Raw genomic sequence first — 23,675 nt, 5'->3', positions numbered from 1 at the left:
ATAAATAAATACATTTTAAAAAGAAAAACTTTGAGCCTGCGGCTTTTTTTTTAATGATTTTATTTTATTTTATTTTTTTTTTGTAAAGAAAATCCGTAAGATGAAACAGCAAATTTATTTATGAAACGTCGCTTTTGTTATAGATTTCTTTTTTTTGGGGGGGGGGGGGGGGGAGGGAGAGGGGAGTTATATTTGTTAATGCACAGACACTTCTTCTTTGTTTATCTTTCACGCTACCCGCAGCTGACACCAACTGTCAATATCGATCGATTATTAATAGGATTTCTTATCGATGTTTTTGAATTGAGTGAGATACCTTTGGCCCGTTTGTATTTGTCTAGCGAGACGAGGTGATTCACCTTGAAATACATCGCGCGCAACATGAAAAAACCAAAAAAAAAACCAAAAAAATCCGATTTCCGCACGCTAGCTCTTTTTTCTTGATTTACATAAACATTGTTAACGATGCGCAAACTCGTGACTGGTTGGCGAAAATGCGCGAAATTCTACGAAAGGGGGGAACACAAGCAATTCCAACTAAAAATAGGGCCGCACAGACTTTGCAGCATATACACACACGCGTTACATAGAACTCTAGCACCTCTCTCGAATCTAAAGGATAAACAATCAAACAATGCGAACGCTTTTCGTGACGTGGCAAAAAAATGTTTTTTTTTTTTTTTTTTTTTTTTTCTTCTTTTTCATTTCCCTCCCGTTTCATCAGGGTCGGCGTGACGGGAGCTTCTCCATCGTATAAACACGCGATTTTATGTTTAGTCTTTTTTTTTTTTTTTTTTTCTTCCTTTTGAACTCGGTGAACGCGTTCAAAACCGCAGCTCTCGACACAATTTCTTTTTTTTTTTTTTTTTTTAAAAAGCAAAAAAAACTTCAGGTTATTCTTGTTTTGTTTGCCTCCCTTTCCTCGAGGATCAATTGAAATTTCGTTGTATAAGATTCATTAAAAGATGACTGAATGATGTAGGCACTATTTTGTGGTATAGAACAAAAAAATTGGGTACAAAAGAGACTTGCCAACCGGTTTCACCTTGACTCCGTCTGGTCCGTTCGAAACATAAAAAAAAAAAATGGTGGAAAGATTTTTTAATGATTTTTTTTTTTTTATTTGATGCTTTTCATTGGCCATGTGTGGTGTGTGTGCGTGTGTATATATTTACAGTATCAAAGAGTTTTTGTTTTGTTTTTTTTAAATCGTATTCCGGATTCAGTGGAAATAAAACCGGATTGTTGTTCTTAAAATGAAGAAAGGGGGAAGCGATGGAGGGACGGGCAACAAATCTTAAAAAAAAAAAAAAAAAAAGGGGGTGGACTGATTTCTTTTTTTTTTTTTCAGTATCGACCTTGAAATCGGTGTCTGGTTGAGTGGGTAAATAAAAAAAAATTCAAAATTAGGAAGGGGAATATTTTTGATATTTACACAAATGACAGTGGCATATACGACACAAAAGGTGTGGAGATAGCAAAAAAAAAAAAAAAAAAAAAAAAAAAAAGCCAGAACTTAAAGAAATGTGGCTGGATGAGTAGGGATTGGTTTTTTTCTTTTTCTTTAATTCTTAAATGTAAAAAAAAATAAAAAATAAAAAATAAAAAATAAAATAAAATCTTTAAATTTGTCGACAACGCACAGGAGAGCCCCAGTTACAAATAGCTCCAACCGGATCGAAAGAAAGACGTGGCGGACAGGTGTGCACCCAACCGCTAATTGGTTCCGTTTCACCTCGTCCGGGACCTCGGGCGCAGTGAACGAATTTGGCGCAATCTTCCGGATAGGCGAAATTGCCAATGTCGTAACAAAAGACGCGTCCATCTTCGTCGATCTCTACCACATTGCCATTGACGCTCTGACCTACGGGAACGCCTTGCTGGAACACTTCGGCATCACCTGTAATATCATCTTGATTGACGGCCGGTCTGCTAACATTCGAAAGTCCAGCCGGTCGGGGCGATACGGTAGACGCTGGACGTCTGGAAAAGTCGTCACCGACGGGCCGGCTGATGGGTGCTGGAATGGCGATGACGATGGGAGCACGTGGTATGGGCGTGGTCGTAACAATCACCGGAGTCCTGGTCGTCGTCACTGGTGTCCTGACGGTTGTTGATTGCCCCCTGGAATTGAGCGGCCTTCGTCGTGAAACGACTTTCCGTTGGGTTGTTGTTGTGGGTCTCTCTGTTGTTGTTGTCGTTGTAGTTGTTGTTGTTGTTGTAGTAGTGGTAGTGGTCGTTGCGTCGGATAAAGCGAAAGGAGATTCTGTATCAACGTAATCGAATGCTAATTCTTCGTCGTAGGCAAAGATGTCCGCAGGATCCGCGTCCGCTGGATCGTCGAAGATGCTGGACGCCGTGGTGCTGCTACTCGTCCCTATTTTTCAGGTATATCATAATTGAATTTTTTTTTTTTTTTAATTGATCAAAATAATAAGCAAATGATTTCAATTGTTAGAGTCGTGCGGTCGGAAGTCGTTTAGGGCTCACCACGTGAGTTTGGTCGTGACCGTCTGATCGTAGGGACCAGTCGACTGCCGGCAGTCGTGTCATTTGAAAACTGTGGAACTGCTGATCGAAATACTGTTCCAGCGAAGTGGTGGGATCGCCGCTGCGTCCAGCCGCGGGAACAATGTCCGGCTCGACAACAGCCACGTCCGGCACGAACGTCTGTTCTTCCTCAGCGGCCGGGTAGTCGTAGAACGGGCTGTTGTGACTACCGTCCGATGATGGATAGTCGGCAGATGCATCGTCAACGGATGTTTCTTCCTCTACAGTGGACGTGAATCGTCGGTTGGGAATGTCGTTCACGTCGTCGGTCAATTTCGAGCCGACCAGCAAATGGCCCGACATGGCCACTTGCATCACGTCATTGTCCGTCATTGACAAGTGGTCGGGATGGGCCGAATCGGACACGGTCGTCCTGTACGTCGGTCGTCGCCACACTGCGTCAAGTGGTACGTAGTCACAATGTCACAAACACAATCGTTTTTCAAATTCGAAACTCATTTTTTTTTTTTTTTTTTTTTTTTTGGAAAACATTCGTTTCGTTTAATGAGGACATTCCAAATGTGTTTCTTTACCTTGCGGCTGAGCTGTCGGTGGCGCCTCTTCAGTGCGGATGAGGATAGTCGGACGGGCACGTTCGGTCGTCGTTTCCACTTCTTTTACCTCTTCAATCCTATAAAGGTAAGACACGCACATCATTTTATTTTATTCCCTAGTTAGTACGACCCGTAAAAGGCCCTCCCCTGTTTTTTATGGCTCTTTTTTTTTTTTTTTTTTTTACGTACTTTATGGTCTGATTGCCTGGCCGTCTCCTTTGCAAAGTCGAGTATTGCGGGGAATTGGGTCTGGCCCTTCGAGTGGAAGTTTCTTGCGCCGCCTCGCTTTGTTCGCTGTAATTTTTTTTTTTAACAATAGAACCATTCATCAGCGATTTCAAGTATTTAAGTGAAAGAAAAAGAGAAGCCCGGAGCGTGTGAAGATCATCAATTCTTTTTTTTCACGCGGGACTGTTTTTTGTTTAGTTAATGATGCGAAAAAAAACAAAACGAAAAGGGGTTTTTACCGTGTTGAAGACGGGCGGATAACCCTTTCAAGAGCTTGGCGTTGAGCCGAGCTAAGACGGATGGATTGGCCGTCCTCTTTGCGGCCACGTCCCGACCCCGTGCTCTTTTCCAGCAGTTGTTTCACAGCATCAACGCCACCTGTGACCGCACATTAGAAACCGTTGAAATTTTCTTTTTTTTTTCTCCTCAAATTTTTTTTTTTTTTTTTTTGCGTAATAATAGCGTGCAAAAAAAAAACGAACGTTCGTGAATACCTAGATCGGTAATGAGCTGCAAAAGCTGTTGCAGTTCGTCGGGTGTGGTCTCTGCGTTTTTGGATAATGGCTGTGGTTGAATGTCGTCGACGTAATCGAGCGGTTCGGGTTCGGGAGTTGTTGTTGTAGTAGTTGTAGTTGTTTTTGTTGTTGTGGGCCGCCTGGTTGTAGTAGGTCGGGCCGTCGTCGTCGTCGTCGTCGTCGATAGCGCTAAAAACGGTTTGATGGTGGTGGTCGTTGTGGCTCCAGCTCCCGTTTTGCAGATGACGTTTGTGGCGTAATCGCAAGAGTCGGTGAACTTGTTGAAATGCAAACCTACATAACGCGACACACGAACAAAAATAATTTGAAAATAACAGCTGCAGTTGGGTTTAAAAAAAAAAAAAACAAAAAAAACAAACGAAACAAACGGGATATATTACCTGACGGGCAGGTAAAGATGTGGGATACCATGCCAGCGGCGGTATCCAAGCACCAGAAATATTTCTTACAGTCTTTGGGATTCGGGTAGAAACCTTCCTCTTTGCACTCGAAATCGACGATCGATTCGGGAGTGGTAGGGGGTTCGGGAGTCGTAAACGGATTGAAATCTGCTTGACTAGCGGCTTGAGTTGGCCTTCGAGTCGTCGTGGAACCTGGACCTCTGATTCTATCGCTGTTAGAAGTCGGCCGTTTCAAAGACGGTCGAATTAAAGCGCTAAACATAATAATTCATTGTTATTCAGTTTTAAAAACAAAAAAATAATAAATAATTGTTTTTGATTCAATTCAAACTCACTTTGTACTCGATGTGCTAGTGTCTGAATTGCGATCTTCGATGGCGTTGATTGGACTTATGGGGGGCAAAGTCTGGCCGTACAGAGCGGCTTTAGCAGACTCGATCAATGGATACTTTCGGCCGGTGCACTGGCCGCGGAAATCGTCGTTATCGATCGACCAGAACATGATGCCGCCTAGATCGTTATCGACGACATATTGAGCCTGCACATGACGTCACGTTTGATACAAAGTCAAGCCGACCGTGAAATTAACAAAAAGAAATAACCTTTTTAGCCGCCATGTCCTCGTCGTCGTAGCCGACCCATTCGATGCCGTTGTGGGCAAACGGTCCGACGGCTTCCGGGTCGGGTTTCTCGACGGCCCAGTTCTCCACTCCAATCTTCTCGCAAATCTCGTAATAGGCTAAATATCCTTTTTCTCTGGTGGCTTTACCAGCTTCGGCCGGGCCGTCAGCTGGGCTGCCCAGCTCGGTCATATCAGAGTTGGCCAATCGGAACGCTCTACCGTAGGTCGGTATGCCCAGCACCAGTTTATCGGCCGATGCTCCGTTCAGCAGGTAAATTTGAACGGTGGAGTCCTGAATTTTTTAAAAGAGAAATTAGCCTATTAGGGTTGACACACTGAAAAGAGTTAAACTCTCACGATGTTAAGCTCCTCATTGGGGTCAAACGCGTCCTCAAAGTTGCTGCGGGCTCTAAGGGGAGCGTGGTGGTTGACCTGCGGTTCGAACGACGAGTGGTAATCGTAGCTCAAGATGTTGATGAAATCCAAATCTCTAAAATTGAAACAAATCGAAATCTTTGCCAAGTCTTTTCTTTTGCCAATTACAAAAAAGAAAAAAAAATGTTCAAAATCGTTACCTGTTGAGCGAACGAATGTCGAAACCCAATTCGATCGTGTCCACACCGGCCGGCACGGCCATGGTCAACAAGAGCCTTTCTCGATTGCCTTTTTCGTTATCGAAACCGTCTCTCAATTCCTGTTTGAATTTTGTTTTGTTTTTTTCAAGCACAATCGTTAAAACATATTCTTTAATCGTAGTAGAGCCCGCTCGGCATTGCGACACACACATGGGTGGGGTTTGTTACCTTGACAAGAAGGGCATAATTCTCTCTGTCTGCAGGTTTGCTACCATCGCGAGATGCCGGATATTCCCAGTCGAGATCGAGGCCGTCGAATTGATGCTGACGGAGGTACTTGATGGCCGATCTGACCAGATTCTGGCGGGTCTCCGGATCGGCGACCAATTTGGAGAACCTGGTCGACCCTTCGTTCCATCCGCCGATGGCCAGCAGAGTCCTCAAGTTCTTGTTGTGCGCCTTGAGACCGTTGAATTTGGCGTAACCCCCTGTTTTGAGATTAATTTGGTTTCATTTAGATGGTCCCCCAGCGAGTCGTTTGCGAATTATAATAAAGAAAACCTTGATCGATGTCTTGCCATTTGTCGAAAGGTCTCAGGGTGAAATCGTTGGTGAAACCACCGAACGCGTAGATCAGATGGGTGCACAGGTAGGGATTGATATTTTGCGGCAAGAACTTGGCCTGTCCAGGACGATAAGCCGCCCAATTAGCGTAGTAACAAACGACTCGCTTATTGTTCTTGGAAACGGGGCTGACGGCCTTGGCCGTTGGCCTTTGCGCCATCGCGGAAGACCATGCTAAAAATCCGTTGCGATTAAAACACATTTTTTTTTTGTTTAAACTGACATTTCAAAATTGCATTACCTGTTACGAAGCAGATGACGGCAATAATCCAACGAATGTTCGCCATTTTCTCTCGTTTTTATTTTCACGCGCAAACTGCGGTATCACCGAGAAACACTTGTGCACCTGACAGACGATCAAGACACACTGAGGAAACTAGCGGACGGTAGCAAAAGCCCCACCTCTGGAAGAAAAAAAAAAAAAAAGAGACGCCAGGAAAATAAGAGAGAGAGAGAAATAAGGATCGAGGTCAATGGGCCAGCAATTGCAGCACCAGGTACACACACACACACACACACACACGTGAAAAAAGACGACTTGATGACGACTTTGATTGGTATACGCTAGATGCTCGTATAGGGTAGTAGTTAAATTTATTATTATTATTTGGCTACCTAAATGGCTTAAACGAGTGCTTCTTTTTCTTGTTCGCTTGTCCGTGAAAGACGCGACTATTATCGGATAACAGACGGTGCGTTAAACCGCAAGGAAAGGCCTAACGAACTCTTACACAATGCGTACATCAAATATGCGTGTTACCCTATGTAGGCAACAGATAGCGTTTGATATTTATCTTCTTCTTCTTCTTTTTTTTTTTTTTTCTTTTAAAGATACATTTAATATAGTCGTATGAAGATATTTCAAAAATGGTTTTGTTTTTCCTGGTTACGGGATATTTAAAAAAAAAAAACACAAAAAACAAGAGACTTGCGTGTTTTTAAACCGTAGACCGCAGCAGCCGGTGCAAGGTTAAAGTACCGCTGAGCCCTCGCTCTTCTCGCGCACCTGTTGCTGCCTCCTCACCTACTACTCCACTTTGTTTGAATGAAACAATTGAAGACCCCCCCCCCCCCCCCCAAAAAAAAAAAGCCGTTTATTACGGGTTTTTACCTACAAGTTACCTTCTTTTTATTTTCACATCCACTTCAACACCGCATTTTTCAATTACATCGTCAGCCGATGTGAATCTACCCCCTTTTTTTATTTTTTTTTTTTCAAAAGATTTTCGTACACATTAACATCAATGATCACTGCAAAACCGTTGCTCCGCTTTGGCTATCGAGGCTGATAGAGAGATCTTCTGCCTAAAGAGACGAAAATATACCGTTTGACTTCATCATCGTCCCTTAAAGGCGTTTTTTTTTCTGCTAACGTCATTGGATACGAGTTTTGTGTGTATTGTGTGGTGATGTCTTCGCTCCAATTGACAAATATATTTCCAAGCCGAAATGTAATAAACAACAGAAGAAAAAAAAAAATGGGGATGTGCTGCTTCTCAAAACGTATATACGCCAGAGAAATCCTGATGATATACACGTCCGTCACGAATGACAGCGAGACCGTGACCGTCCTACATAACACGAATTATGGTAGACAATTACCTGACTTTCCCTGGTACGATATAGTTTATTATGATATGTTGTTTTGTTTTTGTTTTTTTTTGTTCTTTTCTTTCGTGAAACAAAAGGTGATGGTGTAATAATGCGAGAGAGTTAAAAGCTCTCAGTGAATAACATTGTTTAAATACCGCAAACGTTGCAGGTTTTGCGAAAGTGAAAGGAAAAAGCTCAGAAAACAATCGAATAAGAGAAGCCCTGAGAGTGACCGCCAAGCATTTTCATCCCAATTTCCTATCGACGCCCTTTGAAGAATTCCATCCGTTTTGGAACGATATCATAAACAGGTTTTGGATGGATTATTCTTTTTTCCTAATGTTTTTTAAATGATTTGAAAAAGGTTTCTCTTTCTTTTCTTTTTTTTTTCCCATAGATTTGAGTTTTGGACGGCGAGTTGCGAGGCTCCAATGGAAAGTGAAAGGTTCCAATTTAACTTGTGAACTACCTGGTTGTGGTTGACCGTTCCACGCAACAAAAAATGGCCACCATCCAAAGTATCAATTCAGCCTGTCTTTAAACAAATAATCGTCGATGGAAAAAAAATACGTGAGGAGAGACGGTCAAACTCGGAAAGGTAAAACAGAAATGAAACTCGATATGATATTCTACGCAGACGTATAGAAAGGAATAGAAACAACTTCGAGGAGAGAAAGAGAAGAAAAAAAAAAAAGAGCGAGGGAGTCGTTGCTTTCCATTTCACTTGACCCACTTCTGGCAGTGGCTGTTCTCCCCTCTCTTATAACATCGTCGCCTTGGCCATCACACACAGCCATTCGGGGGTTATTAAAACTATCTAATTTATACCGGAATATACGGTCGCAAAGGATAGCGGATGTTAACAACACATTTGAAACTCGATGCAAATGATTGCGAGAGAAGACGAGCAAATGACGGGTTTCCCTCATTTTGGCCCAGCATGCGGATCTTGAGAGAAAGCAGCAAAAAGCTTTTTGTGACCTGCTTCGCTTTCTTTCTAGTGTATGTATTTCATTTCTTTTTTCTTTTTGGCCCTCAGATATCGCGTGAATACGTGACCAACTCTATCAGGTACACGTCTCTTATTTTTCTAAATAACGCAATTCTTAAAAAAAAACAAAAAACAAAAAAACTATGTGATTAATTAAAGTACCTTTTCAGAGAAGAAGAGGACGCACTCAAGTACACAACAAACACATACACACCGAGGAAGAATCACAGGGGGAAAAAAAAAAAGAGAGAGACGGATGGGAACCAGGTGAGAAGCGCACGGCTGCGCACGTCGAAGTGGAGACGGGTACTGAAGAAGCCCGGCCCTTGTCCAGCAACAGGTCCTCTATAGGAGAAAATGGAGGTGGGGAAAAAAAAAAAGAAAAGAGAGAACAAGGGGAGTACCTACTGGAACGAGAGAGGAAGTGTTTCCAATTGGTCAGAAACAAGTGCGGTTTTTTTTTTCTTCTTCTTGTTTTAAACAAATAATTTTTTTTTTTTTTATTCGCAGTGTTTCGAAACTGTTTTCTTTTCTTGTGGTACGTGAATTCCGGTTGGAAAAAAAAAAGAAGATCAACTGATGAACTCTGGGGCAACGGGTTTTTGGATAACCAAACAATCGCCCCCCCTTCCAAATAAAGATCGACAACAATAAACTGGGAGAGAAACGAGCGACAGATCGACTTCGAAGCGCAGACTGGCAGAGAGAAAGTTTGTCGACTATCGTCTTATCCTTTAACCCAATCGAATTCTTTTTTTTTTTTTTTTCCTTTCTTGTTTGTCGCTGGTGGTATTTATTTATTTATTTTTTTTTTTTCTAATTTTCTAATTTGCGTTCGTTGGGTCTACCATGTTGTGCCCTCCCACCATTTGTTTCTTTTTCATTCACCTTTCCACAGGTAAAATCCCAACATTTTTCTGTTCGAATTGTTTTTGTTTTCAAACTTCCAAAAAAAAAAAAAATTTGGTTCAATCGTTCACAGATGGCAGTCAACCGTCCAAGTTTTCTCTTTTTACCTGCTGTCATAAAGGACAGGTGTGTTTATTCTCTGACTATCGAAGATTCTTAAAACCTCAATTGTGACCAATTTCAAGCGGATTGTCTACCTCCCAGGAATTAGTTCGTCAATCTCATCTTATTGTAAGTAAAAACAAAATCTATTACTTGAGTGGGGGCATTTTGACAATTTTATACCGTGAGAAACTGAAAAGGAAGGGTTCGAAAACATCCCCCCTGACATTTTTGGATGCACTACAATCGGAGTGTGGTACGTAGTTTGTCTTGCTCCTCAAGGGCTTTTTCTTTCTCGTTTTAGAAATCGACTTACATTTTTTCAACCACAAGAATGCAAACGTCATGTAGCAAAAAAAAAATTTGAATTCCCACATTAGGCGGCGTCCCTTTATTGCGAGACGGGTTTATCGTTAACGTCCGATATTTTTATGGTTGATATCGCACTAAGAAGAAAAGAAGAAGATCCTAATAACCGAGTTCCACTTTCTTATCCAACGACCGTTTCAAGCTCGAACAAGGCCACCATATCGGCAAGACTTTGCGCAATTTAATGCTGTCAATTAAAATTTTAAGAAGAAAAATTGGGAACAATCGAGTAAAACAACGTAATAAACATTATTTTTTGGTTTCTCACTTTGAATATCACATTTTTTTTTTTACATGCGTTTTTTTTTTCATTCGTTATAATAGTGTAATGGCCGTCGGTTGTACCAGGCCATCTCGTGAGCCGCGTAGCCCATGCCAAACAGATGCCTAATGGAACCTTCGGAATAGGCGTTGATTTTCGAATCGAAACGAATCATGCCATGCTGTTCTTCCATCGATCTGAGCAGACCAACCAGCCGCTGATAATCACTGATGCTGCCTTCGAGTGGTAGATGCACTTCGACGGCCAGCTGTCTGACTTTTCCCAGCATTCCAGAATGGAGAATGTCGACGAGAACAGTCCACTCGTCCTCTTCGATGTCTATCTTAAGGTAATCGATAAAGCGATCGGATGCGTGTAGTTTCTCGGTGAGCAGTTTCTGATAAATGGTGGACAGGGTTTGGACGTGCCAGCCGTCGTCGGATTGTTCTTCGTGGTCAGCCAATCCTAGGTGGAAGTAGTGAATGTTCGTGTCGTTCCAGTTGCGAGTGGTCATGTTTAAAGACGGATCGAAGGCGTACACGTCACAGCCGTAACGATCGATCATTTCCTCGAACGACCAATCGTCGTTGATACCGAACGAGTAGACAATGCATTTGCCCGCTAACGGCATAATTTCCGGGTCCATGCAGACGGCCTTCTGGCCGTCGATTCCAAAGAGGAACGTCACGCCACCAAAGTACTGAGCTAAACGACACGACGATGCATTGTTCCACCGAAAGTAATCCATGATTTGTTTGGCCGTCATTGTGTTGACGTCCATGGAGCTCCAGTCCGTCCGGCTGTTCACCGATAGACACTGATAGAATGGAAATGCGGTCGAGACGTTTCGGGAAAGCAAAACAACAATTGCGAGGGCTGCAACGAGGGCAACTATTAACTTTAGTTTGCAACACGAAGACGCAATTCTGGCAATCGAACGGCTCATTTGCATCGCTCTTTATCTTTTCCTAATCGCAAACAAAGTAAATAAGTTTGACATCAACAATTTCTTTTTTTTTTTTTTTTTTTTTTTTGAATTTCAGTTTTGTTGTATCTGCGATCTATTTCGCGGCGGATTTTTAGTCCGGTTACTTTCAGTTTAGAGAGTTGACTAGGGGAAAATCCGAATCAAACGAGATTTGCAACTTCCTCTTTTCTTTTCGGTCACGGTTCACGGAGAAAGCTTTATTTAGTTATAACTTGGGTAATCTTCAATCGAGTTTTACACGAAAGAAGAACCTGCACTGACTTCTAAATTCAATTTCCTTTCTCCACCGTTTGATTTTTAAAGTTTAAAACATTCAAGTCAGCGTGATGCTGTTTTCACTATGAGATGGTCACTCACGAACTTCCTGCTTTCACGAACATCAAACGAGAACTGCACGTTGATCTATGGCCGGTAGATGCAACGGCCAATTATTTTAACATCAATTCCAGATCAGCTGGGCTAGACATCCTCGAGCGTATTTTTCATTTTTACTTTAAAAAAAAAAAAAAAAAAAAAAGATGGTTGAAGGTTGTGATGATGTAAAGCCTGGAGCATCCAGACTACCATCGATGAAGAGGAGCATAACTATTGAAAGGGTAATAACTTCACACGGGTTTTTAGGTTTTCTTTTAAACTGAAAATTCCTATTCGATTTGTTTGAGGAATATCAATGGCGTTGCTAAACATTCTATAAATACCCCAGTTAACACAACAATCTAAAATGTTTTGCTATTGTGTTTGGGTGAATGTATTTCCACACATGGCCGAAACAGAATTCCCCACCAATGCATTTTCAGAATGTTAGTCTGAAACCTTGAAATGTAGCATTTCTTTATTAAGAACATTCCTTTTTTTTTTTTTTTTTTTGCCTTCAAAGTCTTTGTGATTTATTCACGGTACAAACAGCATTAAAATCTTCATCTGTATGGTTAATTAACCGTAATAGGAGCTACGATTTCGCCGGAGTCGGTTGTTGTACCAGGCCAGCTCGTAGGCCGCGTAACTCTCCGACTGAAGTGTTTCCATCCACCGTTCCGAAAATGGATTCAACTTGGAATTGAAGCGGACCATGCCGTAATTCTCCAGCGATCTGACGATGCCTATTAACCTGTAAAATTCAGCCACATCTCCTCCGGCCGGCAAATGGATCTCGACACCCAACTGGCGCACTTTGTCCATCATTCCCGATTGAAGAATTTGCGGTAGGGCAGCCCATTCGCCACTTTCAATGTCGATTTTCAGGTAGTCGATGATCTTGTTGGCACCGTGGCGTTTCTCCATCACCTTGTACAAATCGGAGAGTGGCACCAGACGCCAACCTCGTTGGCCTTTGATCGTTCTCAAGACCTTCTCGCTCCCCAATCCGTAACGGTAGAAATGAATCCTGTCACCACGGTCATGATCCGACTGTTCCATAGAACTGTTTAAAAATTAATTTATTCATTTTAAAAAACAGAACATTATTTAAAGGAACTTACGGATCGAAAGCGTATACTTCGCATCCATAATTGTCCATGGTATCTTCGAAGGACCATTCGTTGTTGACGCCGAACGAATAGACCAAACACTTGCCCTTGATTGGACGCACCTCTGTATCAAGGCAAACGGCTTTCTGTCCGTCGATGCCGAAGAGAGCCATAGCGCCTCCGAAGTCATTGGATAGACGACACGATGAGGCATTGCTCCACTGTAAGTAATGAATGATTTCTTGTTTCGTTAGAGCTTGGACAGCACTCAATTTGGTCCAATCTCTGTCTGTAGGTGGGTCGCTATTCCTTGCGATAAACAGGATGAAAACAAATGCCAATAGAAATGAAATTTGCACCGATGACCTAACTAATCTCCTAACTTTGTTGCCAGAAGTCATGACGATGTTCACTGTTCGACTGGATGCGTCTGTTTGAACTTTTGTTATGGAAACATAGAACGTCGGAAGGAAATCTCCTCGAAAAATTCATCATCAACCATGTCGAATTTTTGAAGTACTGGATACTCTTTTTTCTAGGTATTTTGCTTAAATAGATTTTTCATCTCCATGGTATTGTTTTCTGAAATGTTAATTCTTTTTTTTTTTTCCTACTATTACAGAGCTAAAATGAGACACCATAAATCAGTCGGTCAAATGTTCAACGGAAATGTTACACGTACCGCCGGTGTGAAAAGAAATTTCCATTTCCTGCCGAAATGACGTTCCGGCGATTCACCAAGCCATTCGTTGTTGTTTTCCTTTTTCTTTAAAGAAACCTGCGGATGCATTAAGGTTTCTCGTGAAATTGTGACTTGATGAATATATTGGACACATAATAACGTTATATACGAACCGAGCTTTCCCGTTGTTTGGTGCCGAGTTGTCAAAACAGTTCGAATTTCGCAGGAATTCCATTTGAAACAACGTGACCGATTGACTTTGCTAAAATAAAACAATAATTAAATTCTTTAAATTCTGCTGGATAACTGTTTCAAATTCTTTTGTTTGGCTTACGTGTTCACATCACATTTGGGAAAGGGGATTAAAGAAGAAATTTCGTTGCTCGCAGGTATAGAGAAAACGAAAGTTTTGTTTTTTTTCTGGCAACTGGAGTCTTAACGCAATAGGGTTTTTCATTCCATTCCGAGAAAGTAATAACCTTCGGCAGCTCACAGGGCGATTCTCGAGAAATGATAGGGCCGAATCTAGATCACGTTCCTTTCTAATTCCAACGGTACAGCAATTAATGGTAATCCGCCATCGATGCACAGCGTAGCTAGGAGAACAATACGGATGATGTTATATGTTAAAGAACACCTCTTGAGACCTTTCGTCGCCATGCATCATCCATAAAAAGCAAACGATGTCAAACGGGAATGATTCGAACTCTCTCGTGTAAACACCACAACCTGAAAGTGAGAAGAAAAATAGGACAAAATGATTAGGTAAACCAGATGTTTTTTGGTTTTTTTTGAGTCAATCAAAGTCTACAAGTGAAAGGGAATGCTAGCGTGGGTCACGCAGTTTTTGGTATCTAGTAAAACGAAAAGACCCCACCCATCTAATATTATTTTTACAAGCTGACCCTTTGATCTGTTCCATGTCCGAATAAGGAGACAAAACGGGATTGAATCAAACATTTTCCCAGCTTTTTTTTTTTTTTTTCGTCATCGTCTTGGCAACAGCGAACACTAACATTTACATTTTGGCAAATGTAATTTTCGATTTGCTTTTCACGAGCAAAGCCAACGGTTCAATGCCGAAAGGCAACAACAGAAAGTTCAGCGAATTTTTTGTTTTCATTTGAAGAAGGTCTTGCAGACGACGAGTAAACAATGGAGGCGAGACATGAAACCACCTGTCGGCGAAAGTAGGAAGCCGAACAAGTGCAGAGCCTCCATGCGGTTGGTGCAGAGAGGGCGCGCTCAGTTGTTCTCACACCTTTTGGCCAGGAAGAAGTCCTGTTGGCGGGCTTGGGAGAGAAATAAAAAATTAACCGACCACTACTACCGAAAAAAGAGTCGGTGCGGTTTTGTTTCTCGTCTCCTCCTTCCTTCTTCCTCCAGTTGTTCAGTTTATCTTTCACGCTTCAAAGGAGAAGTAAGTTATTGTCAAATGTGCTGCGTTGTGGCTTGAATTTGTTCTGCTCGTTTCGGACACTGATTCACCCGACCACTACACGACCATCTTCCCATTTCAGCTGGTGATTTGCTAGACATTACACGCTAATGAGCTTTTGGCTGTCGTCGCAGTTACAACACTGCTGATTACACAGCTTTCAGACAATCCATCATCACGTGGGTTTTTCTTCTTTTTTGGCTCGTCTGCAAAGAACAAACTCATTTGCCTTCATCGTCAAGTGTGTGTGGTGATTTTAACGACTGGTTTGCTCGTGCATCTCGTTCTTCTTTCTGTTGTCAGTGTATCGAACAAAACCTCATTTCATCCGAGAACTAGTGACGGGAATCGAAAGTTTTTTTTTTCTGGCTGGGGCCATCACAACGTTTTGTGTGTCTGCATGTCGGAGGAAGAAAATCTCGAGCACGGGTCAATAAGCCAGGTAAGCATTGCCCTCTGGCTACGACTCCCCTCTCTCTTTTCCAAGCTCCCACCCCTAACGAAAATGAAGAAGAAGAAGAAAAAAAAAGGTCCTCGACTTGTTTTTTTTTCTTCTTCCTTTTCTAAGACATAAACATTTGTGAAGGAATGCGTATGCCCACGAGAAATGTTCACAGACCTTTTTTTTTCGATGTGCAACACGTAGGTTGCACAATGTTGTCAGATTGTGTCACACGTCCCCTTTTTTTTTGCCAAACAAATCAATTGAACAGCAAAGTCTTGTCATTGAATGAAAACAAATCAAGAACTTTTGGGTGGGCTACATGTTCTCTTTTTATTATTCGGAATCTCAACTACGGGGCGTGAAATGCAGAACGTGAGAAACTCACCATCCACCTCGAACCACCTCCATCTTTGTAGCTCCTCTGTGGCCGACGTCGGCCTTAATCACGTCTTTGTCGTAGTCCCCCCTCCTCCTCTCGCCTTCCATTTTTTTAAATATTTTTCTATTACCAACTATTTTCGTACATTTTATGGTTATATTCTTAGTAGCTCAAGGGAGGGAGAAAAAAAGAAGGTAGACTGGAACTAAACGACCCTGGTCCGAGGGACAGGTTTCCTTTTCAAGAACATCAGCAAGTCGAAGGGGAAAAATTAAAGAAGCGAAATTAAAACAAAAAAACAAAAACATCTTTTGTCTGACATTTTTTTTTTTTTTTGTTTTGTTATCTTCTTGTATTTTTCTCTCTTCTTATTAACGGCCCACCTTTTGAACTAAACGTCTATAAGTCTTATTTCTTTAGCGTGGTAACGGGTGTACCGTGCGAAAACCGATAGTCTCACAGACTTTCAAAAAAAAACAGATCCTGGTTTTTTTTTTTTATTATTTTGTAGTCCACCCCCCAGGAGTTGCGATGTGAACGCCAAGAAAATTATACATTCAAAGAGTTCGTGTCCCGTTTTCTCCGATTATTCAACCTCAATAGCGAACGGTAGTCAGTACGTTACCAAGCAATTTGTGCGTACCCTCTGCATTGACATGGACGATTCTATGATTTTATTTTTTGGTTGTTCTTTATTCGACACGACGACAACAACAACAAGACATTTCCGGTTGATACGAGACATCCGGCCCATTCCCCGTGTTACTCTCGCAATAAGTTCGGTCAACATCATTTTATTTTTTTCTTCCGGGGGGATAAATATCGGTGTGCAGAAGTCAGAAAAACCATTAACGCTCCTGGCAGTACCTAGTGGTCGCCTCTCCCTCAGGTGTTACATGTGTGTCTATGCGTTTCTATTCTCTTTTCTTGTACTGAAACTGGAAGGAAAGAAGAAAGAAAAACACATTTCGTTTGAAAAAAAAAAAAAAAAAAAAACTGAGCCCGCAGCTCTTTTGCGTTACAAGCGATCAATACGAGAATGTAATAAAACAAAAGAGAGAAAACGTACGCACACACGAACTGTGATTGTGATTTTTTTTTGTTTTGTTTTGTTCAGTGGGAGCGTGCGTTCATATTGGAAATCGTGCGTGTGACGATGACTGAAATGTAAGAAAAAAGAAAATATGAGTGAAATGGAAATGCCTCGTTTCAGTGATTTAGTTTACTTCAATTACGGGTGAAATGCCCCACACGTGTGCCGTTTGAAAACCTGTTTTGGCATTGACTGAAATACCAGACTCGTTACGTCACGTCTATTAGTTCTCAGCCAAAAAAAAAAAGGGGGGCAAATGGTGAAAGTAAAATTGCTGTTAGAAAATTGAAAGAAAAAAAAAACGTGACAGTTTGTCGATGATGTAATCTCGCAACCAGCAATCCTTTTAACTGAAATTGATGTATTGTATCAAACGAATGTGATTAAATTGCCAATCCTTTAACTGACCGTTTGTGTTTTTTTTGTTTTTTCCTATTTGATCATTCCTACAGGGGACGATGACGAAGCCCTAAAAGGTGTGTCGTTACATTGTTGCGGTGGCGGCGGTGGTCTGTACCTGAGACGGAACTCCTGCTGCTTCGCAATTCTTCAAAAAGCCGGCCCTCTTTTTTTTGTTCCTCGACCGGCCGTCGACTGTCCATCCGGTGTCTTGGGGGCGTTCTTCGTTTCCCTCGCGTTGGATAGGAGACACATTCCAACATGGCCGCCACCAAGGTCAATCTCGATAAGGTAAGACCCCCATTACGCTAGACTCCTTCACCTGCGTTTGAAATTGTTTATTTTCATTGTAGCGATGTGCGATGTTGTTGTTGTCGATAAACAAACGCCGGGCATTCACATTACTGCGAGTGCCTATTTTGGCCGTTAGATGGTGCGCAGGTATCCATCGTTTTTTTTTTTCTCTTGAGGGCGGTCTTTTTGTTTATTCAAAAACGGACACGCTTTTGCGTTCGTTCAACAGGAATGGACGATGCTGATCTTTCTCAATGATGTCGTCACGCGTTTGTTTGCTTCCTTCCGTGGTAGTCGTGGAAGGGGGGGGGGGAGACATTCCTCTTCTTCCCGGTTGCCGATATCTCGCCGGTGACATCTTCTCCCTCGATTGTCCTCAAGAAGTTCCGCCAAGTTGAACGTTCTCACTACTATTTTATTTCTCATGTGCGGTCGGCAAGACGGACAAAATGCAAAGAGGTAAATAACACTGCCACCGGGCAGTGATTTTCAAAGTCCACGACGTTCATTTCGTAGTTGAATACGAGACGGTCCGTTTTTTAAAAAGAAAAAATATATCTATGGTTAATGGGAGTGAACTCGCGCTGGCCGAATTGCGGCTAGAAACCGCGCTCGATTGATAGGCTCCGTTATTCAACCGTTCCAGCCTCTTTATTTTTTTTTTTTCTTTCTTTCTCGTTTTCTCCAAAACACGCGCGCAACAATGGAGACAAAATTTTTCAATTGGGAAATTTCTTTTTTCTTCTTTTTTTTTTTTTCCGGTCATTTCAACTGATACACTTAGAAAAGAAACGGAATCAAATGAGTTCGTGGTTGACGATTTCCAGCATTTTTTTTTTTATATTATTCATTGTGGGGACATTACGTGGCCAGAAATGTTTTCATCACGCGAATTTTGATGCTGCCGTGTCCGAAATGCGGACGGTGATGGCTTTTCGCATTAACGCTCGGCTGAATAAACGCGCCTCATTCTCAATTTTTTTTTTTTCGTAGTGCCGCCCTATCGCGAATCATAATAGTTAAAGCATTTTTTTTTTTTTTTTATGTATGTAAGAAGAATGAGAAGTCGTGAAAATGGATATCGTTGCTGTACATTGTGCCAACACCTGTTCTTTCCACCTTGACTGGAATAACAACCAGCATTTTCTAAGAGAGGACATAATTTTTTTATTTTTTTTTATTAATAGTACCCTTGAGTCATCTTAAGAATTTGTTTTTCTATTCTCGCCCTGTCCTTTTCATGTTTTTTCTTCTCTTCTTTAAATAAGCAAATATTATTGTAGATGAATGTGTACGTAAATTGAGAAATGGAACTGGAAGGGCGAGTTGAGCTAACATATTCCAGAGCGCATTGACCATCAGTGTTTTGTTTGTTTTTTTCTGGTCATTTGAACTTTAGAAATCTTTTCAAATCCACCTTGAATGGAAAAGCTTAAAATTTTTAGAGGCCAAATGGATGTCGCGCGCGCGCACACGTCCGGAGGAATAATAATCATAATAAATAAAGGGCTATACAACACAACACCAATGGAAAAAGAAAAAAACAGTAGTTAACTAGCTAGCGTGTGTGGTTTTGTATTTTTTGGCCCCCTTTATTTATTTATTTATTTCGCGGTTTTTGTTCATCGCCGTGTCTATACGGTTTGAATTCAATGGTCCGGTCAGTGACATTGAACCAACGGCTTTTGTACACGCGCTATGTAGAACGCCTCACACACACACACACACACACACACGTATCCTCCTGTATGTTATCCCACAACATTTAAAGAAAAAACAACCGTGCGGGGAGAAGTGTAGAGAAGAACAAGAAGAAAATTATTATTATTTAGAAAAAGAAGAAAAACCTTGTTTTTGTTTGCCCAGGAGGGGAAGAAATGTGAGATCGATTCAATTGAAACCGGGGCTGCTGTAGTGTCTGTTACGCTCGTTGGTACTCGTTTTTCTTTTTTTGGTCATCTCGTCACGGTCTGCATTTTTATATATTTTTTTATTTTTTATTTTCCCTTACTCCGACGTTTGTACTTGGTCGATGGAAGCCAAAGCATTCGGATTCTGGCGACCAATCTGGCCGGTTGTGTGTTTGTTTCTTTCTTTTCTATTGTGCGTTGTATTATTTTGTTGTTTGCGAATGAGACGAACAAGAAAAGCTCCAGATTTCCGGGTGGACTGAAAACGATGGAGCGTACGGAGAAGAACGAACGGGTGCCACCTCAGCGTCGCATGAGTTTTAATTACAAGTGGGACGTCCAGGAGCAGAGCGCTTCCATCAGTTTCTCCAGTTTCGGTTTGACATTTAAACGGCCGCTGGATTTATTGGACGAATCGTTCGAGCGCTCGGACGGGTCGGCGCCCGTGTCGCTCATCCACCTCAGCCAGGGCCATGTGTTTGCTCGCCAGGATGTGATTGGCGCCCAGCGACGGGCGGCGCTGGACGACCGTGAGAAATGCCATCATTTTTCAATCGGCGAATTCTTTTGTCCAAAGTTAACGCGCGGCCAGTCCGAACGGCGGCGGACGGAGGCCGATCCGTTGGATTTTCCATTATCGTCCGGCAGTTACGTTGATAGCGGCACGGTCCGTTTAACGGAGAAGCGGCGATTCGATCCGCTATTACTCGAGGATTACGCCGACCAGCAATACTGGCAAAAGCAGAGGCAACTTCCCGTACATGGCCGGCCCAACGGCTCGCCTCCGTCCGCGGCCGATGACGACCAATGCAGCAATTTCGATGACGCGCAAGACAGGGACGTCGACGAGGAATACTTTCACTCACGCCACCTCACTCTGGTTGTTAACATACCCTATCCGTTTCGGCCAGCTGGGCCTCATTTTTTTTTTTTTTTTTTTTTTTTTTTGTTTGCTGCGTGTGTGTGTGCGATACCTGTGGCATGACTGCCGCGATATTTCGAAAGTTAATGATCATTACCAAAGTTGTCATGTTTTTCTTTCTTTTCTTTTTTTTTCTATTCTTTGGAATCCTTTCATGGCGAACGTTTTTGTTTTGACGTTCGCTTTGTTTTTTTTTGTTTTTTTTTTTTTTTTTTATGACGGAATTTTGATGTGCCAGCAGCTGGTCGTGTTATGGTAGATTAAGGAGAGTGTGCGTAATTGCAGGACATGGGCGTTTTTCGTTTCGTTCAAAAAGGGAGAATCAGTTATGTATGTTCGCCGGTGTTTGTGGGATGCACGTTGGCTCATTAAAAATCCGTGTTTTTTGCTTGATTATAATGATTTTTCTTTTTGTTTCTGTTTTTCAGGGAGAGTTGGTGTGGTTCGATCCGTGTAACTTGGGCTACCTGTTACCGGGCGTCGTTACCGAGTATCACCGATCCGCCCAGGTGGTGACGATCCAATCGACAGCCAGTCCATCCAATAAGGTAGGATGCGATTCGATTTTCGATTTTATTCTTATTGAATCCGCCGTTCCGTTTTGAAGTCTTGTTTGTTTTGTTTGCGTGCGTGATTTTTTTGCTTGTCGTTCGCTTCCGCCACGCTAGATGGCAGCACGTCCGTGATTTCTCTCTCGCTCTTTTTTTTTTTTTTTTCCAAATCCAACGTAACTGGCGGTCGCAGAACGGCTATGAGTGTTTTTAAAAAGAAGAGAAGACGGAATAATAATGTATGAGAAGAGAAAGGTAAGAAAGGGATGAATTGCTTGAAACACCAGTCGAAAAAGGAAAAGGATGTCACGGCGTGTGTTGTTGACCTCTGCCTCAACATTCACGCTGACTTGTCAATTGGCTATTTATCGCGGGAGAGGGGGAAAAAAAACGAGAATGACCGCGATTTTCCCTTCCGCCGCTCGTAAATAATAACAATAAAAAAACAAAAAGAAGAGAAGAAACAAAAATAAAGTTTAAATGGCTGACCGATGGCCAGTGGTGCTGGCCAACGACTTCACAACTTCATTGCCATCACGCTCACGGTCCAAGTTCAAAATGATGTGTATTTATATTTGAAGAACTCGGCACACCTGAGACCCCCGTCTTCCATCTTTTTTCTTTGATGTTCGTTTTATGGCCGATTTGCACGTTATTAGTATTTCTTTCTCTTTTTGTGTTTAAGATTATTATCATTCGAATATCGCGTGCTATTCGCTTGATTGCCTCGCTCATCATTTTATTTTTTTTGGCCAACGTTATTGTTCTACGCGTTTTGTCAACGTTCACAAAAAAAAATGTGGACAGTTAAAACGAAAAGGCTCGGCGTGTTTGAAAAAGAGTAACTCAACTGATCCCGATCCCTATCCCTCCCCCCCCCCCCCTCCCTTTATCTGATAGTGAATTCTACTTTGCAAAATCTATCGATTTATAAGAGAAACATGTAGCAGCTCTGACCAAATATCCGTGGCAGTCGTAACAACAAAAGATGTCGAAGAGCTTTTGTGTTATCCAATGCTAATGTTATTTATTTTTTCTTTCTTGCTTTTTGTGTTTATCTTTAAAAAAAAAAAAAAAAAATTCTTTCGGGACTAAAGGAAAAGAAAGAGAGAAAAAGAGAGAGAGATTTATGACTGGAGGAGCTTTTTCGGACGGGGCCAACTGGGTCGTCAATCCGCTCCGGGGAAGACTATTCCTTTTTTTTTTTTTTTTCATCCCCTCTCTTAAACATTTTCTTTACGTGTTTACGTACGTACACATTCCGTAATTATATATGCATTCATAATTTTTTTTTTTTTTTTGTTTCTTTCACGACGCTTGAAAAGAAAGAAAATATTTATTTTGAAAAATTCCAAATGGTTAGAGTTCCGAATCGAGCAGCAAACGACGACACATTTTTTTTTTGTGTGTGTGTGTGTGTTGACTTTAAAAGTTCATGTGTGTCGAAACGCGTAAAGTCGTTGCTTTTTTTTTTTTTTTTGTTGCGGATATTCGTTTTGCATGAAAAGAAAAACAAAAACAAAAACGGTGGCTACGTATTTTTGTTGTTGTTTTGTTTTGGACGAGCTTAACGAAACGGAGATAGAGAGAGAAATCTGTGCCGCGTCTTTCACCTGTAGACGGCGTACTTGATCATCGTTATACAATGCACTTGCCTTCGTACCCCCCTCTGTCTTTTTCAAAAGAGTTCATCGCTTTCCTGTCGGGAGTTTAAAAAAAAAAATGAGACTATCTTCTTATTAGTTACTTGTTTTTTTGTTTTTTTTTGAAGTTTTACACGCGTTGGATGTCTCTCTACTTTCAACGCCAATGAGGAAAAAAAAAAAAAAAAAAAAAAAATCGTTTGCATTTCACTTTGTCGTTCCTTATTAGACTAGTAAATCAATCGCGAGTTTCGCTTTTCTTTTTTTTTTAGTGTCCTGAGGAAAAAAACAAAACAAAAACATAACGATATGCTGACAAAGTCTTTGATTCAATTTTGTCCTTGGTTCGAGAAAAAGAGAAAATACGTGTGTCTTGGAATCTTTTCAAAAATTGAATAATAATGTTGGCGAGAAGGGAGGTTCTTCTGGCTGAGCGTGGCTGTACATTAGCTACTACTTTCCACACACGCACAATAGGCCATCGGTATTTCTTCTTTCGTTTTCTTTTAACGAGTTTTTTTTTTTTTTTTTTTACATTTTTTTTTTTGGAGGATGTCCGCCTTCAGCTGTGAACAACTTTCGCCGGCCAAAACAACAAGTCAGAAAAGAAATAGGAAATGGATGTCTAATGTAGTGTGTAAGCCAGCCAAAAAAAAAAAATCGGACTTTAATAGCCGAACGCGGTACCCGTTGTAGTGCAGTTGCGTGAGGTCGGGAAGATGGAGCGATGTCTGGCAAATGTCAACATTTTTTTTTTCTTTCGCCGAAACAGCCGAACGGGGTCGATTAATGCAGGCAGTAAAAAAAAAAAAAAAAAAAAAAAAAAAAAAAATAATAATAAAAAAATAAAAAAAAAAAAAGTCGATTAAAAAAAAGGAAAAGAAAATCGTGAAAATTATCGATTGAACATTTTTTTTTTTTTTTTTTTTTTTTTTCGATTGAGGATGATTATGTGTGCGGTATTATCGTTGGGTAAAGTTAGATTCGATTGCCTTTTGTGCGTCCGCGTTCCTTTGTTTGTATAACGTGGTGACGTCGTAATTGTGTTTGGGTAAGACGAAACAAAAATTCACATGAAGCCCCAACTGAAATAGACGGAAGAGCGCGGGAATGTTTGAAGAAAAAGAAATGGAAATTTAGAAGCGACTT

At 41.4% G+C, this 23,675-nt stretch overlaps 3 protein-coding genes across 6 annotated transcripts; all 3 read right to left on the bottom strand.

The window, feature by feature from the left end:
- Window positions 1-1,385: 1,385 nt before the first annotated feature.
- Window positions 1,386-20,751, bottom strand: LOC130688308 (oviduct-specific glycoprotein-like). Of its 4 annotated transcripts, none has more exons than XM_057511286.2 (15): window positions 8,837-8,994; window positions 6,332-6,494; window positions 6,028-6,264; window positions 5,695-5,954; window positions 5,467-5,585; window positions 5,249-5,381; window positions 4,872-5,183; window positions 4,605-4,807; window positions 4,249-4,523; window positions 3,827-4,141; window positions 3,572-3,710; window positions 3,294-3,398; window positions 3,084-3,181; window positions 2,491-2,945; window positions 2,132-2,377 (listed from the first exon to the last, which is right to left on the bottom strand). In XM_057511286.2, exons 2-15 carry the CDS (start codon window positions 6,375-6,377, stop codon window positions 2,288-2,290), a joined length of 2,787 nt encoding a protein of 928 aa, XP_057367269.1. In that variant the 5' UTR covers window positions 6,378-6,494; window positions 8,837-8,994; the 3' UTR covers window positions 2,132-2,287. The 4 variants fall into 4 exon arrangements, with proteins under 4 accessions (XP_059352937.1, XP_057367267.1, XP_057367269.1 ...); XM_057511287.2 differs by having other exon boundaries at window positions 2,494-2,945; XM_059496954.1 differs by lacking the exons at window positions 2,491-2,945; window positions 8,837-8,994 and adding an exon at window positions 20,746-20,751 and having other exon boundaries at window positions 1,386-2,377; window positions 6,332-6,377.
- On the bottom strand, window positions 10,363-11,592 carry LOC130688510 (uncharacterized). The gene has a single exon (XM_057511493.2). The coding sequence runs from the start codon at window positions 11,266-11,268 to the stop codon at window positions 10,363-10,365; it is 906 nt and encodes a 301-aa protein (XP_057367476.2). The 5' UTR covers window positions 11,269-11,592.
- Window positions 12,046-14,494, bottom strand: LOC130688331 (probable methyltransferase-like protein 24). Its single transcript, XM_057511313.2, has 6 exons — window positions 14,358-14,494; window positions 13,787-14,181; window positions 13,626-13,714; window positions 13,453-13,548; window positions 12,783-13,394; window positions 12,046-12,724 (listed from the first exon to the last, which is right to left on the bottom strand). The coding sequence occupies exons 5-6, from the start codon at window positions 13,169-13,171 to the stop codon at window positions 12,238-12,240; spliced, it is 876 nt and encodes a 291-aa protein (XP_057367296.1). The 5' UTR covers window positions 13,172-13,394; window positions 13,453-13,548; window positions 13,626-13,714; window positions 13,787-14,181; window positions 14,358-14,494; the 3' UTR covers window positions 12,046-12,237.
- Window positions 20,752-23,675: the final 2,924 nt, after the last annotated feature.

Source organism: Daphnia carinata, chromosome 9 (assembly GCF_022539665.2).
Source record: "Daphnia carinata strain CSIRO-1 chromosome 9, CSIRO_AGI_Dcar_HiC_V3, whole genome shotgun sequence".
NCBI lineage: Eukaryota > Metazoa > Arthropoda > Branchiopoda > Diplostraca > Daphniidae > Daphnia > Daphnia carinata.
Note: the sequence above shows the minus strand (reverse complement) of the source record. Positions and strands in the feature narration are given on the sequence as shown.

Coding starts and splice junctions, on each gene's coding strand:
- LOC130688308 (XM_059496954.1), bottom strand. CDS start 6,377: ATGGCGAACATTCGTTGGATTATTGCCGTCATCTGCTTCGTAACAG. Junction 5,955..6,027: donor ATGGCAAGACATCGATCAAG/GTTTTCTTTATT, acceptor ATCTCAAAACAG/GGGGTTACGCCAAATTCAAC. Junction 2,378..3,083: donor ACCGACAGCTCAGCCGCAAG/GTAAAGAAACAC, acceptor CCTGAAAAATAG/GGACGAGTAGCAGCACCACG.
- LOC130688510 (XM_057511493.2), bottom strand. CDS start 11,268: ATGCAAATGAGCCGTTCGATTGCCAGAATTGCGTCTTCGTGTTGCAAA.
- LOC130688331 (XM_057511313.2), bottom strand. CDS start 13,171: ATGACTTCTGGCAACAAAGTTAGGAGATTAGTTAGGTCATCGGTGCAA. Junction 12,725..12,782: donor GAAGTATACGCTTTCGATCC/GTAAGTTCCTTT, acceptor ATTTTTAAACAG/TTCTATGGAACAGTCGGATC.